General features: G+C 36.5%; 1 protein-coding gene across 4 annotated transcripts in view; it reads right to left on the reverse strand.

Annotated features, from left to right (window-relative positions):
• Positions 1 to 7,167: 7,167 nt before the first annotated feature.
• Positions 7,168 to 26,157, reverse strand: part of LOC126832472 (parathyroid hormone/parathyroid hormone-related peptide receptor) — a 67,768-nt gene continuing 48,778 nt past the window's right edge. For 3 of the 4 annotated variants that reach the window (XM_050563263.1, XM_050563261.2, XM_050563264.2), the window contains 9 exons: positions 15,187 to 15,314; positions 14,601 to 14,695; positions 13,728 to 13,896; positions 13,135 to 13,291; positions 11,565 to 11,625; positions 10,850 to 10,919; positions 10,277 to 10,362; positions 9,678 to 9,822; positions 7,168 to 8,620 (listed from right to left, as the gene is read on the reverse strand). In XM_050563263.1, the coding sequence (XP_050419220.1) occupies positions 8,306 to 8,620; positions 9,678 to 9,822; positions 10,277 to 10,362; positions 10,850 to 10,919; positions 11,565 to 11,625; positions 13,135 to 13,291; positions 13,728 to 13,896; positions 14,601 to 14,695; positions 15,187 to 15,314 (1,226 nt within the window). In that variant the 3' untranslated portion in view covers positions 7,168 to 8,305. The remainder of the gene's footprint in view (positions 8,621 to 9,677; positions 9,823 to 10,276; positions 10,363 to 10,849; positions 10,920 to 11,564; positions 11,626 to 13,134; positions 13,292 to 13,727; positions 13,897 to 14,600; positions 14,696 to 15,186; positions 15,315 to 26,157) is intronic. The other variant, XM_050563262.2, reaches the window with a different exon arrangement.

The following is a 26,157-nucleotide window of genomic DNA, read 5'->3' on the forward strand; positions in this document are numbered from 1 at the left end:
ATTCAATTACACAAAGAATGTTGTATGCAAGCATATAGCTCAAGTCATATTTGAGATTTTGTGTATAACGTTCGAAACTAAAATTAGTATAAGCCGACTTCCATTTAAAAATAAAAAAAGAATAAGATAAAGTTTTTCATCACTTCTCGTTCTGACACAGCAGATCAACACAATTAAAAAATAAATATTTCAACGGACTTAAAGAAATCTCACTCCATTAAATGTACTCTGACTACGGTTTAACTTTTTTATATTCAACTGTTAGAATTACTGATAACGACTCTTTAGATTGCAAACTCAGATGTTTCTGGATTTTTTTATCGTTCAATAATTATTTGTAATTTAGTAAATCTTCGCTATGTTTGTGTATGGCGGCGTATCAACCCACGAACGTGCTTGGAATTTGTTGTGTAATAATATCTGTTCTTGCAAATATCAGACAGTTTTCTGAAGTACTTTTATCTTGTTTAACTTGCAAATTGTCAAGTGTATTTGCATAAAAATTACGGAAAAAAATTGCTGTGTAAATCTTAGTTTCTGGAAATTAATATGGCTTACTTATTTATAGTAGCATTTGCAATGTATGTGAAAGACTTTTTATAGTACAAAAATTGTATCCATTTTACCATTTAACGAGGATAGAAAAATAAGATTAAGGAATAATTAAATTAAAGACAATTTCATCTTTCGGAATTTGTGTAGGATAATCGTTTCAGTGGATCGGAAATGAAAATAATTTCAAGAGAACCTATCCTTTTGGGGAACTGTTGTGGGTGTGGCTCTTTGAATAAGGCTCTGGCTCACTAAATTGGTCGTTACAAGTTCCATCCCGGTGTTGGCGGAGGAAGTTCATCTGCTTATCAGTGGTGGCGCAGGACGGGGGTTCTAGTCGTTCGTATGGTATGTAACAACTGAGGTACCGTGTACACCGTGGCGTACACGTAAAGGAAACCTTGACACATGCAATTCAATTGCTGTCCGGGCAAAACTTATCTCATAACAAGGCGTATGCCCGTCCTCATCAGTCTGATTGAAGCAGAAAAGTAGGGCGTTCGACCCCATTTCCTTCATTCATGCTATCAGTTCTACATCAGCCCAGACCAACATCCGGGCTACAGTCTTAGTCATACAAATACGCGTCATAGTTTGTGTCATGGACTTTATTTTGGTCTTAATATTAATTTTAAAAGATCGAAAATCATTTATCTAGCATCGGTTCAATCAGTAATATATTATAATCGACTGTTTCAATACAAATCTCCTTTGTGATAGTCGTCAGTTGTCAAAACCCAGCGATCGGCAGGATCGCGCTTCGTTTTTATTACAACATGTTGTTGTAAGGATTTGTCAAACTTTATCTTACGTTGGTCATTAATTTGACATGTTGATCTTTCCAGAGAGAAATATTTTATGTGTCGGAATATATTTAAGAAAAGGGACGAAAGGCCATGGTTAAGTACTCTGTTTTTAAGGGACTTTATTTCTAAGTATGACTCGGTGAGTGGGCGGGTAATCTACACGCACTTCTAAGACATGTCAGAAATCAGATTGATATAGAGACTAGACGTCAATTAGATACAATTACGTTAATAATTGTCGGTTGTTTGTTGCCTTGTAGGTGTATATGTTGTCTAATGCTTGGTGGTTTAATGTTTATATCATTTTCGCTTCTAGTTAAAATCAATAAACTTCAAAAACTTTAAAGTTCAGTATCATACCGAGTTCGGTGTATGTAGTCTGAGAATTAGTGATTGAGAATACATTTAAGATTATATTAAATTAGAATAATTTTCTTTTGAACCAGAATAAGATAGATAATATATTTATTTTGAAACCGAATTAAGATAGTGTGCTAATTTTGAATCAGGAAAAGAAAATATGTTTGTTTTGAATCAGAATAAGACAATATTTTGATTTTGAATCAGAATATCTTTACCACCTTTCTTTCATTATGTTATGAATATTGACATTCCTTGATTTAAAGTAGGAAAAATGATAACAAACTGTGGACTCCTAGATTACATGATACAATAATTCGCTAAGTTTCATAAATAAAGGTTACCCTTATTGGCTACCATAGTACATATTGTTACTGTTTTGTTTATTTTATTTTAGTGTATATGTTATTGATTTGATATGGCGAAACATCAAAATTATAATGAAATTTGATTCACTTGTCTTCTTCAAATATTCAAGTTTTATTATAAACTTCACGGCCATTTTGACTTTTGGTTGCTATGCAAAATGGCGACCGTCGATTCAAATGAGAACACTGATCGACTAATACGTGACATTGTAATGAAAACTATCCGTCGCCGATCGAATTTTACTTTTAATCGTTTGATGCCTATGCTAATTGTGCGTTAATAATGTCATTGACAAATATTGTGATAGTTGAAAGCAGTTTAACAATTTTTCTGCTCTTAGAAAAATAAAATTAGAATTATATATTTTGTATATCATATTGATACCAATGCTGGTCATTGTCATTTTGTTGTAAAGATGATCGATTAACCATGTGCAAAATCGGAATACCTTGTCCTTAAAGGGACAATAACACTCTTGCTGGCTTGACAGCTCCAGAGAATAAAGAATATCCTTATTCTAAGTACTAGATGTGTTAGTGTCCTACTTGTGTAAATTATCCATTATATCCTATTTTACTTGTCCAGAGGATTCAAAAATATTTTTAATTCCAAGTCACATTTGAAAAGCTTTACGTCAGGCTTTTTAAATTATTTAGTTGAATTTTTCCAATTTTTTAAATTAGGTGTGTTAAGATGAAATTTGTATCATCAATTAATTGGAATATTGTAAAATAGTACAATTTGTTGACCAGAATAAAGATTGGGACATATTATTCAGTTACAGCAAGAGTGGTATTGAGCCTTAACTTAATCATTGACTGTAATTTAGAATATATTTTTGATCAATCCGATATATTTTAGGAACTTAGTAATTCGAACGGCTAGCCCATTTAGAGACGCGAAACCCTAGATTGGGTTAGTTAGGTAATTAGTTTTGGGGAGAGTTCGGCTCAACTTAGAATGGGTTAACCTTGAAGCGTGTCTACCTCGGGGCGCATACACCTACTCTCCGCCCATCGTTTAGTGCAAATCGTAATTTCGCCCGTACTATCATCCGCTATCTAAATATTTATATTTACTAAACTTTCTGTAAGATATTGTAAATCACAGAAAAAATAACATCTTAGAGTTAATGAGTCGTAAATCGTGTGATTTCAAGTTTTAGGGTATAAGCAGAATTTCAGTGTAACCTACTCTCCGCCCATCGTTTAGTGCAAATCGTAATTTCGCCCGTACTATCATCCCCTATGTAAATATTTATATTTACTAAACTTTCTGTCAGATATTGTAAATCACAGAAAAAAAAACATCTTATTGTTAATGAGTCTTAAATCGTGTGATTTCAAGTAAGCAGAATTTCAATTTGTAACACGCCCATATTGAAATGTCGTCACGTCCGTTGGTCCGTCCGTCGTCCAATAATTACTCCCAGAGTTATGTCTCTTGATCATTTTTAAAATCTTGTCGGCCGCTCTAGAGACCGAGGTTGTCAACTGATTGTACACACAGCTTGTTCATGATACGAAGAAGTCATTGATTTTATTTTAGCGAATTCCGATAACTAGAACACATAAATTACAATCATGTTTTGTATAATAAACGTTAGCATGATATAGAACTAGAATGCAAACAAACCCTAATGATTTATGATAATTGCGTAATAGGTTTTTACTCTTACTCAGTTTATGGTGTCTTGTAAATGCTTTCATTTCCAACAAAACATGAGAAATATTAGAACCCTAGAGCTTGTGAACTGCTGTGACGTCTAAGCTGCTAATATCGTATGTTCCATTAATCAACAACCTATTTTTACTTTTATTATTACGGTATTTTATATCTATGTTTAAAAGTGTATAAAAGTGGCTAGATTGAATTACATAAACAGTCATTTCCCTTTTTTTATCTTTGTGATGTATTTTGAGGTAAAGTGGAAATGTGAAACTTCTGAGAATTACATAGCAAGAGGGATAACCTTGATTTTGACCGAAGGTTTTACTCATCTTGGATTATATTTTATTGTGACCAATATTTATTTAACTACTATCATTATGGCTTTATGCATGTTATATTTATCATTACTTTCATATTATTTTACTTGCCTTTCTTGGTGTTGAAAATGTTTTAAATTAAAATAAATTTTTAAAAATGATATTTATGTATTTCTATTTATGATTTTAAACAAACTCGTCTAGCCGTACGGATGGGACAAAAAATATATTTTCCGTTTATACAACTGGTTTTGGTCGAGAAAGTTCATCAAGATTTTCCGGTGTGGTTTCCCCATGTCAGGGATACAGGAAGGCGGGTCTAGTCGTTCGGGTGGGACGCAAAACCGGATCCCGTGTGCACATTGGCGTGCACGTAAATGATCCTTTGGCAATTTGAATTCGATATAAGAGTAGGCCCTAGTGCCACTGCCCGGGCAAAATTTTCCTCATAGCACACTGCATGACGTATGCCCGTCTCCATTAGGGGGGGGGGGGTTGGATGGCTGAATGGTTAGCGTGCGCGCGCTGTATCATAAAACCTGTCATTGAGTCAACTGGCGTGGTTTCGAATCCCCGGTTGTACGTGGCAAGGAGTAGGGTCGCCTTTCCAACCTCGTGGGTTTTCTCCGGGTCCTCCGGTTTCCTCCCACTGCTAAAGACCCCTACGCGCAAGCGAATTATTGAAATAAAATTAAACCATGTTAGTCCCGAAATGACCTAGTTTGTGTCGAGTGGACGTTAAACCCTATTTTTCTCTCTCTCTGGTCTCCATTAGCCTTATCAGTGCAGAACAATGGGACGTTAAAAACCATTTAATTTCATTTCAACTTTTAAGATACAAAGTTATCGTGTCCCAAATTATCAACCAATCAAATTGCTTAAAACCAAGACTCGATCGCTGAATAATTTTAATAGATCCCATTATTAAACAGACCCACGTGTTGAAATATTGTAATTCCCGTTGAGAAAAATGGCATCTTTTGTTTTCTGTTTGATGAATAAACGAACCCAGCACACCTGTTGGAATCGCACGTGGTTTCCTTAGAATGAAAAAAGTGTGACGCCATAGCCTGTTATGTCATAGTCTCCAAGGATATTCCCTTCCAGACAAATTCATCGCAATGTAAATTGTCACATCGATAACTTCCAAACCCTAGTTGGATTTCGGTGGAGTTTTAGTATGATGTACAGTGAAGGCGCTCAACAAATTGCTACCAAAAAAACCTTCTAAAGGAATTTGTGGTGGGTTAGCCCCCATATTGGCGTATTTTGACTATAGATGTAAATACCCATTTAAATTGTTTTTCAAAAGCAGGAGGATTAGGTGATTCCCCAATCCCGGTCCGCAGCCATGTACAAATTTAGCTGCATGTCACAAACATACTATCGGAAGATGGATTATCTCTAACAGACCTACTGTCAGATGATTTATTATCCCTCCCAGACCTACTATCAGAGGATTGATTATCTCTCCCAAACAAGCTGAACTGTCTGTAGGCAACAAAAAATAATAATGGTCTGGCGATGTCTAGCACGCTGTCAAATTCATATTCAATTTGGATTGTAAACTGTTCAAAAGTAGTCCCTATTTTTTTTATATTTCATGTGTAATGACTTTCATTAGACTCTCTCTAGAATGATAGCTGTTGTCATATTAGCCGTTTTTCAAGAAATACGATATTATTAAAGCCCATGTGGGGTCTAGATCTTTTGAGAATCCTTTGAATAACGTTCTGCAATATCGATATACTGGTCTGTATACTCATACTATTCGTAGTGCTTCGTTTGATTCAACCCAATCCAACACTCAACCACTGTTGGACTGACTGATGACTGGCATGTTCCTGAAGCAATGGTCCGAGAAATCCCTCTCTGGCCATTGCTGACTTGTCTTCTGAGTTAATTGGGCGTAATATTTCGTGAGTCATGACGTAACGTTATGTAAACATATTTGGTCCAATTTGGAGCTCTGTTTATAGCCGAATGATTTTATTACGCAGTTACCTATTGGTTTTTAATCGGACTATTGACCAGTCATAATTAGGAACAGAAATTTGCTTCCATTACAAACGAAACACTGCGAGGAGTATAGGTTAACTGTCGAGTTAACAACCAATCTATTGTAGCGTAACAAACCGGAGCTTTCAATATGTTAACGTAAAGAAATATAGTAACGAAATGAAATGGGGTTTAACGTCCTACTGTTCTGCTCCTATACTGGGCTAATGAAGACGGGCATACGCCATACAGTGTGCTATGAGGGAAATTCTTGCCCGGGCAGCGGCACTATCGCCTACTCTTATATCGAATTCCAACTGCCAAGGGATCTTTTCCGTGCATTCCAATGTATACACGGGACCTCGGCTTTTCGTCTCATCCGAAGGACTAGACAGCTGTCCTTGTCAGGCACTCCGTCCTGCATCACTGACAAGGGGGGACCACGCCGGAAAATCTGGATGAACTTTCTCGGCCAATGCAGGGATCGAACACCCGACCTCCAGGCTAGCGAGCCAGCGTCTTACCCACTTAGCCACGTGATCCCCTAAATATAGTAACAACCACGCCTACATAACGTAACAACTGAATAGACCTACGACTTCCATCAACGGCATTCAGGAGAGATTTCATTGGACGACAAAATAGTCACACTATACGTCAAAAATCCAACTTTTCGTTCCTTGTACAGCCATGGTTTGAGAGGGATTTCCCGGGCCATTGTTTCAGGAATATGTCCCATATCACTGGTTCCCAACCTGTTGTTGTTTGCGACCCAATTCCAGAAACTATCATCTGATCGCGACCCCTCGAAGAACAAAGCCACCTTTTACTATGAAATATCGTCATTATTTACAGGAAACAAGCCGCGCGCATGAGAGAGGAAAGACGATTGGCAATGTGGCAAGGTGTATAGATCAGAGATTTATAAGCTTTTCATTTAAACATAGCATTTTTCAAAAGTTTCAGAGTAATCCCCCCAAGATCGACCGAGACAGCAGTATAGAAGGGAATCACATTCTACTAACTCCACTACATGGATAAAAAAATCTACAAATCTTTCAATATTATATTTATCAAATATATTTACCCTCTATTGTGTGCCAGTATATGATTTAAACAAACTTTTATATGTTGTATGAGAATCATGACTACAGTTATAAGTAGCACCGGGTGTCGTACAGAGTATGTTTAACCATTTTAGAACACCCGCTATCATTTCTCATTAATAGAATTCCAAAAGCTAACAATGAAATTCAAACTACTGTTTTAGATTGCTACCATGTGTGTGGTTAACGAGGTATAGCTCCAAACAACCTTGGTTATATGAATAAAGTTAACGGACATACAATTTGTTCTGTATAGCAGTCAAGCTAATCCGTGAAAAGTAGGGTCATCTTGTTAACCCTCCACCCCTCTCTCTCTGTCTCTCTCTCCCTCTCTCTCTCTCTCTCTCTCTATAGTGTTATTTAATCATTAATTTTATTTACATTTAACACAATATAATTTACACAAGCTACATTGTCCACCATAATAAACATCTTAAATTGGGTGATGGTGTCCACATTTCACAAAATATAATTTACTAATCTTCAACAACATTATTACTTCTTCTGGCAGATGGTCATTATAACAATATTCAAGTACTCTCAACAAAGTTAACTGAGACATTATAAGACGTAATTTGATCATTGCTAGGTTAAACAACAATTAATGCTTCAACTGCATGTCAAATTTGTGAACTGAAAACATCGTGAGACTTAACTATTCTAGCATATATGTCTATGTGATCTTCGCACATAAAATCTTGTATCAATTCGGAAAATTATGGGAATATTTGAGCAATGTGTTCTATATATTTTTTACACCTCTATCTTTGAATATATTTCAATTCCACGTGACACCTTTAGTTTTGTAAGCGTGGATTACGTCTAATTAATCCAACTTCTCAGTACGATTCTTTAGCGGTACTTAGATATAGCCTTGGTTCATATTCAACTTGTATTATTTACACTGCTTTGGGTTTTTTTTTCACTTCACGCATTCACTAAATATATATTATATTGTACAGACAATGTGGATAGTTCTCACAACTGCGTTGATTTTGTTCTGGACAGCGTAACAAGTTCCCTGAACTGCGTTGGGTTTGTACTAGACAGCGTAGACAGTTCCCGCAACTGCTTTGTTTCTGTACTAGACAGCGTTAATAGTTCCCTGTAATGCCTTGATCCTTCACTATACGGCATTGGTTTTCATATCAGCATTATGCTTCAACACATGTTTCAATAGGTCGTCTGATCTGTCAACATTTTGCTCCTCGAGCACCAGCTCTGGTGAACTTTCTCGAGAACCTCCCATGTATTTTTGTCCTTTACGTAACGTAGGTGTGTGCACTGATTGTAATGACGATTTTTTCCATGACGACATGAGGGAGTGTTTAGTTAGCGCCAAATTTTCCCCTTTCCGTGTTTGCCGTCGATACCAAACTCTCTTCATCTCTTTCTGCACTTCTTCATTTAGAAAACAAAATAATAAGGCCAATATGAATCCCTGTAAAATAGAAATTGATAAATAATAATGAACTAATTATATAAGAAGTTTCTGTTCAACTGACCTTACTCCACCCCTCATTTGGGAGCCACGGTGGCTAGGTGGTTAAGACGCTGGCTCGCTAGCCAGGAGGTCGGGTGTTCGATCCCTGCATTGGCCGAGAAAGTTCATCCAGATTTTCCGACGTGGTTTCCCCTTGTCAGTGGTGCAGAACGGAGGGCCCTGACAACGACAGCTGTCTAGTCCGTCGGATGAATCGAAAAACCGAGGTCCCGTATATATTGGAATGCACGTAAAAGATCCCTTGGCAGTTGGAATTCGATATAAGAGTAGGCGATAGTGCCGTTGCCCGGGCAAAATTTCCCTCATAGCACACTATGTGGCGTATGCCCGTCTTCATTAGCCCAGTATAGGAGCAGAACAGTAGGACGTTAAACCCCATTTCATTTCATTTCGACCGCTCATTTAGCCAACGAGAGGATACTTTTCGCTTGACTACAAAGGTTATAGCCGATCACATTGGTTCAAATCAGACCTCGAAGCGGATAGATAACTGATATGAAGCGTTAGATCGTATGTAGAATAGACCATTAAATGCAAGTAGGGTGGAATAATATAATGTTATTTTAGGTAAATGCAATATGCCACTAACTAGTAGTCAATATCTGAACAGGGATTGGAGAACAGGCATATTTTTCCAGTCAGAGAGATACATATATTTGCATCTTATGAATAAATAAATAATGTATAAGTAAAACGTAATTACAGTGAGTGGGTACTTTATTTGCTCAGATTTTGAATTCTGGTGCTATAGATGTTCATCGAAATACGAGTGGACAGTTTTAAAAACATAAAGTGTGCTATCCGTGTCGTCAATGCTGCACAGTAAAGTATTAGTGGGGAGAATCGGTAGATTTATGGTATTGTTGCGAGCATATGAATATAAGGAGCAATACAAGAGAAAGTGTTCAAAATCTATAAACTGATGACCAAATTTACATGACGGATTATCAGAAATAAATTTATGTTCGTTTAGATACAATTAAAGCACACTTACCTGAAATGAATTATAGGTCATTTCCATATAAAGATAAATTACATTATATCCATTTTCTTGGAATCCGGATGGAAATGCTACATAAAATACCATATACATAATCCCAAACAATGGGATTAACACGAGTATGAATTTAGCAAGCTTTCTGAAATAAGATAAATATTTAGGTGTTAAAACTTAAAAACTTCTCTGTATGTCAATAAAACATTTAATTTGATTATGCAGTTAGACGGATGGGTGTCAGATCATGCACAGTTATGCCAATCCATCGCCAAGACACGGTAAGTTAGGTTTAAATTGATGTGTTCACGTTTTTAAATAGCCTTACAGGAGGTCAGTACCTACAGTTATTTTGAATATAACATTATTCAAAACTAATAGCTTTTCTTTCTTAATGAAAATATGTGAAAGTAGAGTCAGTTATATCCGATTCGGGATAACTTTCATATGGTATTATATCAAAAATGATATTGACCGGTATGAGGCGATTACATCAGATTGACCGGTATGCGGTGATGACTTCAGATTGACTGATATGAAGCTATGACTTCAGTTCAGACTGATGGGTATGAAGCGGAATTCAAAAGGGTCATACCAACCTGTAATTAGTACCATTATGCTGATGATGTGATCGAATTCGAATGAACAGAATTCGAAATATGTCGAGGAAAAAGAAGAAATTTATCTGAAACATAAAAATAATGTTTAGGTTTTATGCTTTTGATTTTGTGGTTTGGTTTTGGTTTTTTGTTTGTTTTTTTTTTTTTTTTTTTTGGGGGGGGGGATAAAAAATAACAATAATTGTTTAATACGGCATGCCTGGGATATAAAAAGGATACCGACTTTCGTTGGATATAGACGTGCTGACAATGGCAAGAATCAACACATACAAACAAAGATTGACCAACAAATCTCTGTAAACTTACCAAACGCTTATATCTTTTATGTATTTTTTCGGGTGGGGTGGGGTTAAAAGTCTCGCTATTCTGTGGCGAAGATACGAAAGTTTATGCATATAAAATATGTTGACAGTGAACGTCCAAATTAGTGTAGCTCAAAAAAGATATCTATTGGTCAATTAAAGGAGGTAAAATCTTTGATTATTGATACTTTTAAACGGACATAATATAAAAGATCTAAAATTTAAAAAGTTATATGTAACAAAAACATACCACAACAACGGCTATTCCGGGACCTTTTAAAATCCAAAAATATTCTGGTCTGGTCTGAAAGTTCCAACAACTGAAAAGAAATGATATAGTTTTAAGACCGCTTGTGTAATGCGGTTGGTGTGTCAAAACACACACACACTTTAACAACAAATCAATTAACTTTTAGCACAATAAAATAAGATCAACCCGAGCCAAAACCTTTATGTCAAAACATGATAACCGCGACTAAATACATTAACGAGTTTATTCAAACAGAATGTAGGAAACGTGGACCGGGGACTAGCTATTGTATTGGCCAATAGACTACAGGTGTACTGGTTTAAACGAAATCTATGTATTGATACAGTAAATGAAATGGGGTTTCACGTCCTACTTTTCTGCACCGACTGGGCCAATGAAGGCGGACATACGCCATACAGTGTCCTGTGAGGGACGGTCTACGGTCCATTCTTATTCCAATTGACGAGGGTTTACGTGCACGCCAACATGTATTCGTTGGTTTTTCGTCCTATCCGAAAGACTAGACATTGTCCTTGCCTGGCTCTCCACCCTGGCAAGCGGGGGACCAGACCGGAAAGTGTTGAAACAGTAGTGTGGTGGTGTAGATTACGAGTTAAACGTTATATTAATCACTCAGAGAAACGAAGGGTGTCCGACAAAGAGCTAATATTATAAAGTGCAACGTGTTATAGAAAGCAGATTTAAATATACTTACAATGTATTTTCTAGACAAGCTTTTACTGCTATCCATGGAATCATATTTATAGCTGGTAAACCTGTAAAGTACACTCGGCATTTTATTATCTTGGAGATAGACTCTTGTTCCAACAAAAGCCTAAGTGAACCTAATCGTCCATCAATGGATTGACCAATATACTAATACTTTCTTAATCTACCGTTCTCGTTGCCAAGTACTTTTATCTTAAATACATTTACATAGTAGGTACCCAAAAGCCAACATTTTATATTCTATATTTAACAGATTTTAACTTTTTGTCATTTTTTTCTGATATTTTAGATCAAATTTATTTATATTTTATATTTAACAGATCTTAACTTTTGTTATTTCTATTTTTTTGTATTTTATCATATCTTTGTGTGTATCATATTGTAAAGCGCTTCTGAACACTGTTGTGGAAGTAGCGCTACAGAAATGTATGTATAATAATAAATAATAATAATAACATTCCTACAAAATGTTGCGCAAGTGGTAATAGTTAGAAGACAATGTCCCCTACCCCAACCATTAATGGTATCACTCCCATCTTAACTGGTCGATGAACTTCAATTGAAACAATCTGAATAAGTACCGTATCAAGTGTGATTTAAACTAGCAAGTAAATGAAAAATGTTTGATTTGTCTTTGGCACAGTGCTGACATGGCCTGTCCTCTCATATGGGGCTGATAAATATTATTATAAAAGATCTGAAAAAGGACTACAGAAGAAACATACCTACCACATTTGGTTAAAATACATCAAGTGGGCTAGTCGAAAATGTGTGAATAGATCTGGTGAACGTCACTTAAGCGGATATGAATAAGTACCCAGTCACCACATCCATTGATTTGGGATCTTGGAGACGATGTTGAAAATGTGCAAAAATGTCTAAATCTATTCCTTAAGATGCCCCCCTCCACACACACACACACACGCAAACCCCGCGTTCAGCGCCTATAGTGTAATCACCTAGGTTTGAACAAAATCAAATAACCACCACCACCAAATAACATGGCTTAATTCTCCGTTTCAGTGGTTTTGTAGAAGAAATCGAAAACGTATGAAAGGTTTAAATTCGCCCATTTAGTGGCCCTGTCCTACCCCTATAGGGTTGAGCATCTTCATATTAAGTAATGAGAGTAAGCACTATCGGGCAAAATCTAATTTTTCCATCTAGGTATGCAACCCGCAGCTATTGACCCATATACTTAATTTGAAGAATAAGGAACACACCTTTCAAATTTGGCTGAATGTGGCACTGGCGTCAAAGTCGAAGATATAAAATGTTAAGGTACGGCGGACACACGGGCGGCAATTAGAGGATATGTAATACAGCTTTTGGCCCTTAAGTATTTTTAAAGAAAATTCAAAATCGAACCCTACGACAATGGTATTACTTGAACTAAATATTTGTACAGGGTTTCAGTGTCAGGCTTCCTAATGTAACAGTGTGCATATATTGTTGATATTCTTATGAAGTTAACATATTATGTGTGATCAAATCGGCTATTTATTTGTTAGTTATGACGTTAACCACAAAATTAAAATGAAATATATTATACTTACTCCATCCTAAAGCCACATAGAAATTAACACCTTTACGCCCAATATAGAGAGGTTTATGTATTAACATGTATAAATATAAACCTTCTACAAATATCCACATATGACAAGCACAGATAGCAAAATTAAATAATGTAAATATAAATTTACATTCCCAATGCTGAAAAAATAAACAATATATAATTACTTTACTTTAAATTGAAACATGATGTATAAAATATATTAAAGTGGGACAGATGGTGCTGTGTGACAAATCAACGCAGACTAGATTATTTCACACAGACAACTATCTACTTCGAGAAAAGATCTCTGCCCTGAATGACCACCATATCTAATAATTAGTATACTATTTTGTAATGCGGTTCTACCCGGTTTCACATCTGTCATACACATAAAGACTAAATAAACCCGTTCTACTTTCTTAAATGAAAGCGGAATAAATATTCAATGGTGGTCTGCATCCAAAACACAATGTTTAAAGTGTAGTTATCTCCCTTTACTAACTGCAATTTAGTACAAATTTACCTTGACGAACTGTCGTGGATGATTTTCGCAACTGATACGAAGTGGTTAAAGAAAACAGAACGAATACGTACCGTTCCTTCTTGTATAAATTCATAATGGCCGTCTGGCAGTTGTACCACATCTTTAGCTAAACCAAGGGACCTTACAAACAGGAGATCTTTAAGAAAGGCGACTGATGAACGAATGATGAAGGCGAAGAACAAGTTGATGTGCAAAACGTTACTTTTACTCTGCAATCTTCTAGAATAAAGGTGTTATCTTAGCATAGTTTAAACTATAGCATGGGGTTTGACAATCGAAATTCGATGTTTGCTCTTAATAGGCTATAATCGGAGTCTACATACAATACCGCACAGACTATCATAGATATTTATATCAGACGCACATTTGCAGCCATTTGTCACTTGTGTAATCACGAGTTTGTCGTCATCCGTGGATACAGGATTTAAAGAGCATTCGTTATAACGTGACAAAGGTTATATGAAATGCAAAAATTGATGCAAAACATACAATCATTGCTAGGAGCACACGTTCATATTTGATTTCTAAAATTATGTCCGGCTAAATCTATTTGTTAAGGCTAGCTCAATTTTCGTCAAGTTCACTAAGATGTACATAAGGTGATTGTTGATGACATTGTTAGTTAGGGTTAGGGTAAGCATTGTGGCTAGGTCCAGGGTTAGGTTTAGGGTTGGAATTAGCGCTAGCCCAGTTTACTTGAAGTTGTCAATAGATCTAACCGATTATGTCCACATAACTATGGGACATAACTCCATTCTGTTATTTCAATAACCCCCTCCACCTTCTCTAACAACTGTAAATTGTCTCTGAGTTATTTATTATAATATGAAACGCACGATTGTTGAAAATTAAAAATTCAATACCAGTACCATGAAATCATGTTTATATTTAAAATAAGAAACACAAAGAATGGATGTACGTACCGGCAACAGAACATAATAATGACAGCTAATGTTAGAAACGCCAATGATATACTGTAGCCTATTGTGTATATCAAATGTAGATTACTAGCTACTTCCTACAAAAAAAAGGATAATGTAACAATTATGATTCCTTAAGAAATTACGTATATAATATGTGATAGAAGAGTAATTTTTGTAATTAAATGCTATATGAATGTTACGTTCTGTATGTGATTCAAGAAAAAGTTATATGTACCTGATACATTCTGCATATTACACAAACAGAAAGCCCCATGTTGTATATAATAATTATACATGTTAGAACAGGAAACAGCTGACAATACAGCAGAATTTACCGTAACGTATTATTTAATAATGACCGTGTACAGAAACGTTCAGAACAATGTTTTATCTCATTTAATTCTGAGAGCTCCCCTAGCACTGTCTAGTCGTTGGGATGGGACAAAAAACCGAGGTCCTTTATATACATTTGCTTGTATGTAAAAGAACCCTTGACCGTTCGAATTAGCAGAGTCGGTGCAGAACAGTTACCATTTCCTTTCATTTTGTACAAGCAGCGCCTTTCACCCCATTATTCAATACTCACTGAATTTGATACAAAATCTGGCGATTGAGGTGATGGGTTTAAACAACTTGTGTAGTTGGTCCATTCACCATTGGTGGAAGGGTTCACATACCATGTACCATTGACACTACAATTTCTACTCGCATACTCTATAAATATACAAAAACAATAACCTATAGATATAAAAAAACAAAGGCCTGTAATATACAAAAAAACAATGACCTATAAATATACAAAAACAATAACCTATGTAATCATAAAAGTACAAAGGTGATTGTTATCGGTGTGAATTTCTCAATGAAAAAAATGGTGTTATGGGTTGTTCTAAAAGGAGTTGATATGCCCTGCATGGGTTTCTTATAGCGTCAAGAGTGTATAGTCTGAAATTTAGTTGGATTAATTGCAATTGTTGTCTGTTAATTAATCAATTATTTTTAAGATATCATTAAAGATTACCTTTTTAAATGAAATATATCCCAAAATTTGTAAACTTTATGTAATAACGCCAAAGATATATTCCTGAATCCTTGATATTTTGTTGTCAGTATAGTTGCAGGTAATTGTCAAAAAGTCATGTCAAAACACAAGACGAGAGAATATTGAAATGGGTGTTCCGGAAAAGGAATTTGCTCGTCTGGTTTCCTTTGTCAGTGGTGTAGGACGGACGGCCTGGCAAGTGTCTAGTTGTTTGGTTGGGACAATATTCTATGTATACGCTGATGTGTACATAAATAATCTATGGCATGCTGGTAAAATGAAATGGGCTAATGAAGACGGGTACTGGAAAAAGAAGTCTTGAAAATCACTGAATTGTAGGTTGAAACAGTGCTATCTGGATATGATTCCCCTCATAGTACATGGCGTATGGTCACAGAAACGACGGAACGAAATTCATATTTTCCAATTATTCCGACAGGTACGTGACCGTCTTCAGGGCAGTTTCACTTCGATTTCCGATATCAGGCCAAAGGCTAGTAATGCTCTAGTATTTCATTGACTTAAAATGAAATAAAATGGGGTTCAACGTCCTACTGTTCTATTCCGTCTGGGCTAATGAAGACGGGCATACGACATACAGTGTGCTATGAGGGAAAGTTTGTCCGGACAGGGGCACTACGGCCTAGTCTTATATCGAATTCCAACTGCCAAGAGATCTTTTACGCGCACGCCAATGTGAGCACGGGACCTCAGTTTTTCGTCCCATCCCAGCGACTAGACAGCTGTCCTTGTCAGGCCCTCCTTCCTGGCAAGGGGAAATCGCGCCGGCAATTCCCGATGAACTTTTTCAGCCAACACTACGAGCGAACCCGCGTTCTCCAGGCTAGCGAGCCAGCGTCTTTCTCGCTGTCCTATACATCTGTTTAACATTCAGATAATCTTAATCTTTATCACCACAATGAACCCAGCATGCCTCTTTAGGCAGTTACATCAGCTTTCCTTAAATCTGTTTACTTCTTGATCTTTCTGGTTCAAAATCAGAGAGAAGCAGAGAGACAGAGAGAGAGAGAGAGAGAGTTTAACGTCCACTCGATATAGACTAGGTCATTTCGGGGATAACATATGGTTTATTTTTATTATATATTCGTAGCGGTTTTTAGCAGTTGGAGGAAACAGTAAGACCCTGAGAAAACCCACGAGGTTCGAAAGGCAACCCTATTCCTTGTCACGTACAACCGGGAAATCGAAACAACGCCAGTTGACTCATTGATAGACCTTACGATACAACGCGCACGTCCAAATCGTTCGGTCATCAAACCTCCCTAAAGAGAATAGCCAATATGTCTATGCTGCCGCGGTTTATGGAAACGTATACTTTTTAATATAGAACTTAATGGGACTTCCTTACACTGTATGTGTATTAGCATCGAAAACATAACGAATTTTTTTTTAATTTTTTTTTTTCTTATTATTTTTTTTTTTTTTTTTTTTACATTTGATCAATGTAATTAAAATTAATCCCAATGGATTTACTGGGATAATGAAGCATCACAATAAAAGAAATTCACATATTTTGAAAATTAAAAAGATGTTATTGTTCACTTTAATATGGTCTCGACCTGATGCTTGTGACGTCAGAGATTTCCCTTACAGACCCAAATATTAATAAGTAAACACATTCCTAAAAACAATCTGCTTTCCTGCTGTCAATGGTACAGGTCGGAGGTCAACCCGGAGTTCTGTGAAGACTAGGCGGAAACATCGCTCATATTCAACACATTTCATGGTGTTACCCCGTCTTCATTTCCTATAAAACACCGAAGTATTTTAAAAACATGTAATTTGTTGAATAAATGTGTTTTATCTAAGGCGCTATAAACAATTTTTTTGTGCGAATGCTGACAACAAACATTTGTGATCATTTATCTTTAACTAGTTTCTCGTTATTATAGAAAATCTAAAGTGTAATGCATTAAGATTGGCTTAGTAACTGTCAGAAGCTGTTATAAAAAGTATAAGATATCATAACGAAAAAAAATTGAATCTTACGCAATAAGCAAGTCCTGGGTTCTTTAGGACCCAGAATCCCGTAACGTGCGTGTTTGAAATAAATGAAAATGTATACTGTTAAGATAAATTCAAATTGTGATAAATTGATATTTAAAATATTTAAACGTGCGAGAATTTTTCGATTTGGGTGGGAAATCAATGTGAAAACGCAAATGACAATATCATCCACAGTCTTCGACATTACAAACACGAATTATTGGTCCATTGTAATCAATATTGATGACGTTATCTTACTATGAAGATATGGGATCCTGTCATCCAACATTGAAGACACAGACAACAATTTTAAAACCAATACACGACAACGTGTACTTTATGCTCTTGAATCAGTTGATATACATACATATTACATTAACATGTGCCATTTGAGCCATTTTACGTCCATTTTAGGTTCTAAATGTAAATGTTGGATCTGTGGGCACTGAAGCCTTGGGGTGCATTGTTGGTCAGTTCATGGTGACACACAGAAAGTGCTCATACTATTGTTATGTTCATTCATACCCTGTTTTGTTGTCGTTTTTTACTCTCAATGCTCTCATTTAAACATGCATTATGCAAGAGCTAAATCTGCCTATTGCAGGTCTTTCTTTAGGCCTGAAATGTTATATAAACTATTAATTAGACATTAATTAACGTATCAAGACCATAATCAACTCTCGATGTCAACGCTAGCCTGCGATAATTGTTGGATTATGATCCGATTTGCTGCATAACTTTCCTTCTTGATTTAACGATTAAGTGGATAATCGAGACTATGATTTTTGTCTGACCGACTTTAGTAATGATGACCGAGGCTATGCGAAACTTTCGATCGCTTATTTCTCGGTTCATAGTGAATCAATTTGACTGAAATTTTCAGCAAATTGCCTTTACATTATGTAGTTTTTAACTATTATTGTGAGAACTGCCAACTCGTTATCTAATCTCCCATAATGTATCTTTAACTTTCTACGTGGCTTTTCGTGACTGATGTTACTCTTTTCTTTGTCCTTTTGATTTCTTCCGTTTGGTATTCATATGATCTGCACTCGTCCTTTTAACGTTTGGTAAACTAATTTCTGCTATAAGAGTCTTTTTATCCATAGGATTACATTATATTTAATAAAGTTTCAGAGACAAATATTTTGCGTCCATGTCTTGTTTACACATGTGCATTCCGGAGGAAAGATGCTGTAAAGTGAAAAAATCATTTCGTCTGATGGAGTTTGACGGCAGGAATAAGTAATAATGACTTGTTCTTAAAGTAGATCTTGAAAATATCGTCGTGCTGGACAGTAACAGAGTCTTGAATAGAGGGTTCTTAATGATGGTTTAATGTGATCCATTTTCCTTGCTTCAGTGATGGGTCCTCATGCATCATACCAACCACAATAACACTTTGCACAAACTCCAAACATTAATACGGTAACCAATTCCATTGCATGTTGATGTGTATATTGTCTCTTGTATAACCTTTATACAATTATAGCAGGGACCATGCTTCAATTCCAAAACAGAATATTGCAAAGTAACATGATGCAATAAGATCTACTGATTTGTATTTAAAATATATGGTTTATCCATTTGATTGTCAGGTTTCCATTTGTATTATCTTTTCCGGCTTGACATTTGCTTTGCTTTAAGATCGTTGCCATTCCAATTACGGCATTCGTCTAATCCATTTGCTGCATTACATGTTTTATTCTAAATTATACAGAAGTGATCTGAATGCACTAACAGGATTACCCTCACTGCTTTCCAAAGCAAGTCAATCTGAATATCGTATCTTCCTTGAGCTATAAATACATTAACCACTTAAGCCCCAGTCACACCTTCCCTGTATTTGGCCCCGGTGGCGCTACCGTAAGCATACTGGATGACACGGGGCGAACCGTGTTAAATCGTAGGTCGCTACGGTGGTTTTAATATATGGTGAACCATGGCAAAAGAGCAATCCGTGGTGGCATCGTAGCACCACTGAGGACGAAGGTAGCATTATCGCGAGTTACCGTAACCCCAGGGGCGGATCCAGGAATTTTTGCAGGAGGGGGTTTGCCAGGCTCCTGAGACAATGTATCTCCCCCTCCCGCATGGTCTCTATCGTCATTTTGGCGTATATACATACACATTGAGCTTTTTAAACAGAGAAATTTAACACCTTGTTCGACGTCAATTTTTATTATGAATTAATACAATGATATTGTGATTCAATTTCATGGATGCAAAGCATTAATTGTGATATTAAATAATGTCTATATCATTATCTCATGCTTTGAGTGCCCATCATGCCCCACGTCTAACGATAAAGGATAAAGCACACAGCCGAGAAACTTTTGTCATAAAAAGTGTTGATTTACAAACAAATTTATGTAGCTGAGCAGGGGGGGGGGGGTCCCTCCCCCCCTCTGGATCCGCACCTGAACCCTACCGGGAACGGCCGTGCTACTACCGTGACGATACGTGGTGAAGGGGGATAAAGAGGGACAAACTGTAGACAAACCTTGGTGATACCGTAGTAGTACCAGGATGTACTGGGATCTATCCTGGTAAACTACGGTAATAACAGTATCGTTACCGGTACTTTACGTGGCTACATCGCACCAAACCGTAAAACACGGCAAATACAAGGAATGTGTGACCTGGGCTTTACTGAGGAATTGTATCATCATATTTGTTAATATTGAATATTCTAATTTATGGCACATTCTTAGCACAAGTCTGCTAAAAGCGCATAAATATTGGTCACAATGTTGTCAATTAGTGTGGCATCCAAATAATGAAGCTTTTACACACGATTTGAACACAGATAATGATGGCAATAGATATATATTTTCTGGAAGTGAATTCGATAAACAAATTTTTAGATTATTTCTGAGTACAGATAATAAATGATTACTGGAAAATCGTTTGGTTGAGATGGTACAGTTGGATGTGGGGCTTTGTGTCGGCACATAATTGCCTAATTTTGACGTGACGAGAAGTAACTTCAATCCGAGAAACCATTGCACCGCAAAGTTAGCAGACGTGAAAATCAATATTCTTTCTAAATTGTGTATATATGTGCACGCACACATGTTTCGCAAGCGCACAAAGAAAATAATGTGTGTACAACTTCTATGTAATATAAAGAAAATGTTCTAGTCATTATTTTAACTGTCTCCATCAGCCCAGTTGATGCAGAAAAGTTGGACGTTAAACCCCATTTCATTTGATTTCATCATTTAGAAAAGGCCGCATGACCCATTTTTATTTGTCATTACAGTTATGTTAACTAGTTAGTCTGGGCCAAGATGATCTTAAAACACGGGTAAAGAATTTGCGAACACGGACTATTACATATTGGAGGAAACGTGTTGTTTCTTTAAAGATTCCATAATAGTTTTTTTAGTGTTCCTTACCCGCTATCTAATCAAATCAAACGCGTTCATTAATCAAATATTATGTGAATTAATTGGAAACTTACATAATGGGATGGTTTTAATCAAATCTGATGAAAGATAACTTTTGTGTGATAATAAGAAAGCTGTCTAGATGACAAAGGGAAATTTTAAAGAAGATTCTATAGAAAGACCTCTGGTTACAGGCAATTTTACATTTATAGTGCAATTCAGAATGGGATTTATATCATAAAACCACGTAACCATTCAAAAAGAAATTTACAATGTGATGAGCATGGTTTCCACATGGTCCGATGGATTGGATATTGTAGTGTGCATATGTAACAAACTACGTCTTTTCAGTTGCGTCAATTTTTTGTCTGAAATATAGAACCTGCCATTTTGATTTAATTCAGATACAATTTCGATTTGATATTTCGTTTCAGATTTTATATCTTGGCATTCTCCAACCAAGAAAACATTCATGGGTTATATAGGAAATTTACATGATTGCACCACGTGGACTTGTAATTAGGCTCACATAGTTTTAGGTCCCTTTTTGATCTTAAATTTACGTCGTTTTTGATGAATTTGTAAGATTACCCTTTGTAGTAATATCGATGGTGAACATTTGTGCTATACATGAATAATACTGAGCAAAAGATCTTAAGAAAGGGAGGAATGTCGTAAGAGTGATAGAAGTTTTGCTCTTTAAATTAATAATAGCATTATAGTATGTCTTTAGCTGGTTATTTGTCCCATATTCATAGGTAAAGCATATACATCTCACGCACTCAAATGAATGAGGTATGGGTTGACATATAAAAGGATTTATAATTTGGAAAACATGGCTGGTTCTGTGAGAAAACAAAATATTACCAGATCCCTTATGATATGAAAATTACTATTGCATCATTTGGCTTATATAGTAACAATTCATTATAATTAATTCCATCATATTTGACTAATTAAATAATTGAAAGCCGAAACCACAGAGTAGAGAACTAACAGAGCTCTGGGCGATCGGTAGACAGTCGTTAAATTCTTAGAGTGCAGGATCATATAGATTCGTTGGAGAGACACTATGTGGATTCACAAGACCCCATTGATTTGCAGGAGAGCCATATGATGTAGTGTGTTTCGTCAAAAAAATCGATCTGCGAGTTATGGGTAGAGAGAAAGACATGTTAATTTTAAGTATGGTAATGTAACCCATGATTGCTACTATACTATATATTCCATGTTTTGCAGTCTTTAGGTTTGGTATACTCAGGACATAAAATGAAATCACCATTTCAAAAATGCTCCTCTGCCCGAACCCTCCGTCACCCACCCCCCTCCCCCTCCTAGAGTCCCAACCCTCAGCAGGTTAGCCTCATAGGCATCCCGGCTATGCAACCAAATGTTCGCCATAAATTTGAATTACTTACTGGACGACTAAAATCTCTTTCATATTACACGCAACCGATCAGGATTCTGACAACTATTATTGTCTCCATTTCTTCAAAACCAGATGTGTACATTAGCTTTTTGAAATCGATGAGCCCGACCATAAGTAGCTTTATATCCCTTTTTACTTCAGAGTGCAATCATAAACTGTTTTTGCCTTCGCTGTACTTTCCTGAAGGCATGTAGCTGCAATTCGATTCCCACGCAGTTGCATCAACCGGAGATAGTGATTATGAAGCCCATCTTTCTAGTTCTAATAAGGGATAATTTAGAAAATAGCGACTATATTTAAGGTTGTCGACACTATTGGCTGTTATTAACAAATAGATTAACGTAATTAAAATAGAGAACTTTCCATAAATTCTGACAGAAATAACCCTAATATTATGTCAGTGACCGACATGCAGTAAGATAGTTCTCAAACTGCATACTTGATACAAAAATACACAGAAACGTGAAAAAGAAGTCGTATCATTGCAGTCTGATTATGGATGGCCGATCGGTTAACGTGTGCGCGCTGTATCATTATGTCTGTCATTGGCGTGGTTTCGACTCGCGGGTCGTACGTGACAAGGTGTAGGGGGTGCCTGTCCAACCTCGTGGGTTTTCTCCTGGTCGTCCAGTTTCCTCCCACTGTTAAAGACAAATACGCGCAAGCTAATTATTAAAATAAACTTGAACCATATGTTAGTCCCGAAATGACCTAGTTTATATCGAGTGGACTTTAAACCCAATTTCCCTCTTTTCTCTCTCTGCCATCTGATTAAAATACAGATCTATATTTCGTTTCGTTTTTTTATACTTTCGATTGCCAACACTACATGAAGTAGTGAATACAAGTAAAATGAAATTTTGAACTATAAAAAACGAAATAGGATGCAAGTATTTAGGTCACCCGACGTGGGAGCAGCTACGTCCGTCATCCACTGAGCTGTACATTGTATGTATTGAATTATTGTCATTTGTAAGATATGAGTTCCAGTTATTAAAAGATTGAAGAACCATTCCAAACTTATTAGTTATAGAAGAAACCAGAGGTTATACTAGCCTCGATCATCATTACTAAAGTCGGTACGATAAAGAACAAAGTCTCAATTATCCATTTTTACGTTTAATTATTTTTCAAAAAATACATTCCAATCCGCTAAATATCACAGAATAGCGATGACATCGGGAGTTGACTATGGTCCGGATAAGTTAATTAATGTCTAATTAATATTTTAGATAACTTTTCGGGCCTAAATAAAGACCTGCAAAAGGCAGATTTTGCTCTTGCAAAATGTAGGTTTAACTTCGCATCAAAATAACGTAATTAAAGATGCATTATGAAAGAGTTGGATAAAAGATTTGACTGTCCTTGCTATAATAGTTCCAACAGAAAATTTAATTCACATTACTTTATTCTTAGCGACGCTATCACTGAAGCTTTGTCAAGACCCTGGCATAGATTACAACATATATAATAAGTGTTTTATTTGGGTTAATACGATACCAAACGATTCCTGTCAGGGTTGTACGTTGGCGAGCTGAAGAACAGTTGACATATTGGTCTGTGAGTGTTGGTTTGCTGTATAGATTCATGTTTATCTTGATGTTGTTTCGGTCAATTAGGGTGTCTAGATATGGCAGGTGTTTATTATTATCTACTTCAGATGTAAATTGAATTTTACGACTTATTGAGTTAAGGGGGCGTATAGTAATAGTGTATGGACTTCCTCTTACTTCATTGCAGCAAACCTATCATTCACTTGTCTTAGACAAATAGATGGTTATAGGACTGGTGTTTCCCCCAAAGCTGCTATAAAAATGTATGTGATGGGTGAACTGATACCAGAGTTAATACATGTATGTGCTGGTAGACCTGGTGTTTCCATGGGAAATAAATTAATTTTACGCATAGTTCTAATATTTTCATGGTGGTATCTGTGCCAATCTTGGTGTTTACATTGGCTGCATGTTCCTCTTCTTCCCAACACAATTAAGAACTGCTTCATCCATTTCTATGTATGTGAAAGATCTTTAACATCATAACTTATGATTTTCCGTGGTATGTGGTTTTGCTGTAAGAGTTGGCTGCTATAAAAATGTATGTGATGGGTGAACTGATACCAGAGTTAATACATGTATGTGCTGGTAGACCTGGTGTTTCCATGGGAAATAAATTAATTTTACGCATAGTTCTAATATTTTCATGGTGGTATCTGTGCCAATCTTGGTGTTTACATTGGCTGCATGTTCCTCTTCTTCCCAACACAATTAAGAACTGCTTCATCCATTTCTATGTATGTGAAAGAAAGATCTTTAACATCATAACTTATGATTTTCCGTGGTATGTGGTTTTGCTGTAAGAGTTGGCTGCCATATTTAGAGAGAGAGAGATAGAGAGAGAGAGAGAGAGAGAGAGAGAGAGAGAGAGAGAGAGAGGGGGGGCGTCATTTCAGGACTGTATGGTGTATTTCACAAATTTGCTAGCATGCAAATAGAGAGATGCGGTTTAACATCCACTCAACACAAACTAGGTCATTTCGGGACCAACATACGGTTGAATTTTTTTCAATTTTATTTTAACAATTCGCTTGCGCGTAGGGGTCTTTAGCAGTGGGAGGAATCCGGAGGCCCCGGATAAAACCTACGAGGTTGGACAGGCGACCCTACTCCTTGCCACGTACAACCGGGGAACCCAGACCACGCCAGTTGACTCAATGACATGCCTTATGATGCAACGCGCACCACGCGCTAACCACTAGGTAGTTGTTAAAAGTTGTTGTGTCTGATAAGGTTTAGTAGTTTGTCTAGGCAATACATAATTGTTCCCTTGTCAGTTGGTACTATATGGCATTATTCTGGTTCAACTCTTTAATGGCTTTTACTTCATTTGTGATTGTGTTTGGTTTCTTAATGATTAGTTTCTCCAGTAATTCCTTAATTTCATATCTTAGTACTTCCACAGTGAGTCAGCTTGGGTAGACACAACCTCTGAACGACAATTCTTACCACTGTGCAAAACGTGCTGCCCTCACTGTGATAATGTGAGCGAAATATAACGAAACAAAGTATTAATGTATTAATAATATACATACAAACTGAATCACACTGATCAGCAGGAATATTCGCTAGGCCGCGACTTTCGTAATCCTCTGTGAAACAGATTGCCTATTAACAACAATGTCCAAACTTACATCACAACAACGACAAGCTGCTCGGGCCCGTAGCCAGCTCTTAAAATTTGGTGAGGCTACGTAATTTTTTGGAGGGGCGGAGGATGTGGCCGGCTAAGAACACCCCTAAGAAATCATTATTGTTGGCGAAATATTTGGGGGGGGGGGGGGGACTTATTCGATTTTTGACGGGGCTAAGCCCCCCCCCCACCCCCTTAGCCAATACGTTCAACAAGAAGCGTTGTGCTGGTCCACGAATGACAATTTCATGAAAAGAATGACTAATTCGTCTACGTAATCTACATCATAAATTTCAAAATGCACCCCAAATGCGCTCAGAATACCATAAATAGTATCAAAAGCGATTGGATTTATGTCGATAATTAACGGAAAACAAAGTTCGCCCAACATTTCTTATTAATGAAAATATTGCAATTTTTTATTGATTGGTACAAAGAACAATGACAAATGGTTTCTTTTAAACGGAAATTATGATATTTTCACACTCAATCATTATACTT

The sequence above is a fragment of the Patella vulgata genome, chromosome 9, assembly GCF_932274485.2.
Source record: "Patella vulgata chromosome 9, xgPatVulg1.2, whole genome shotgun sequence".
Lineage (NCBI taxonomy): Eukaryota > Metazoa > Mollusca > Gastropoda > Patellidae > Patella > Patella vulgata.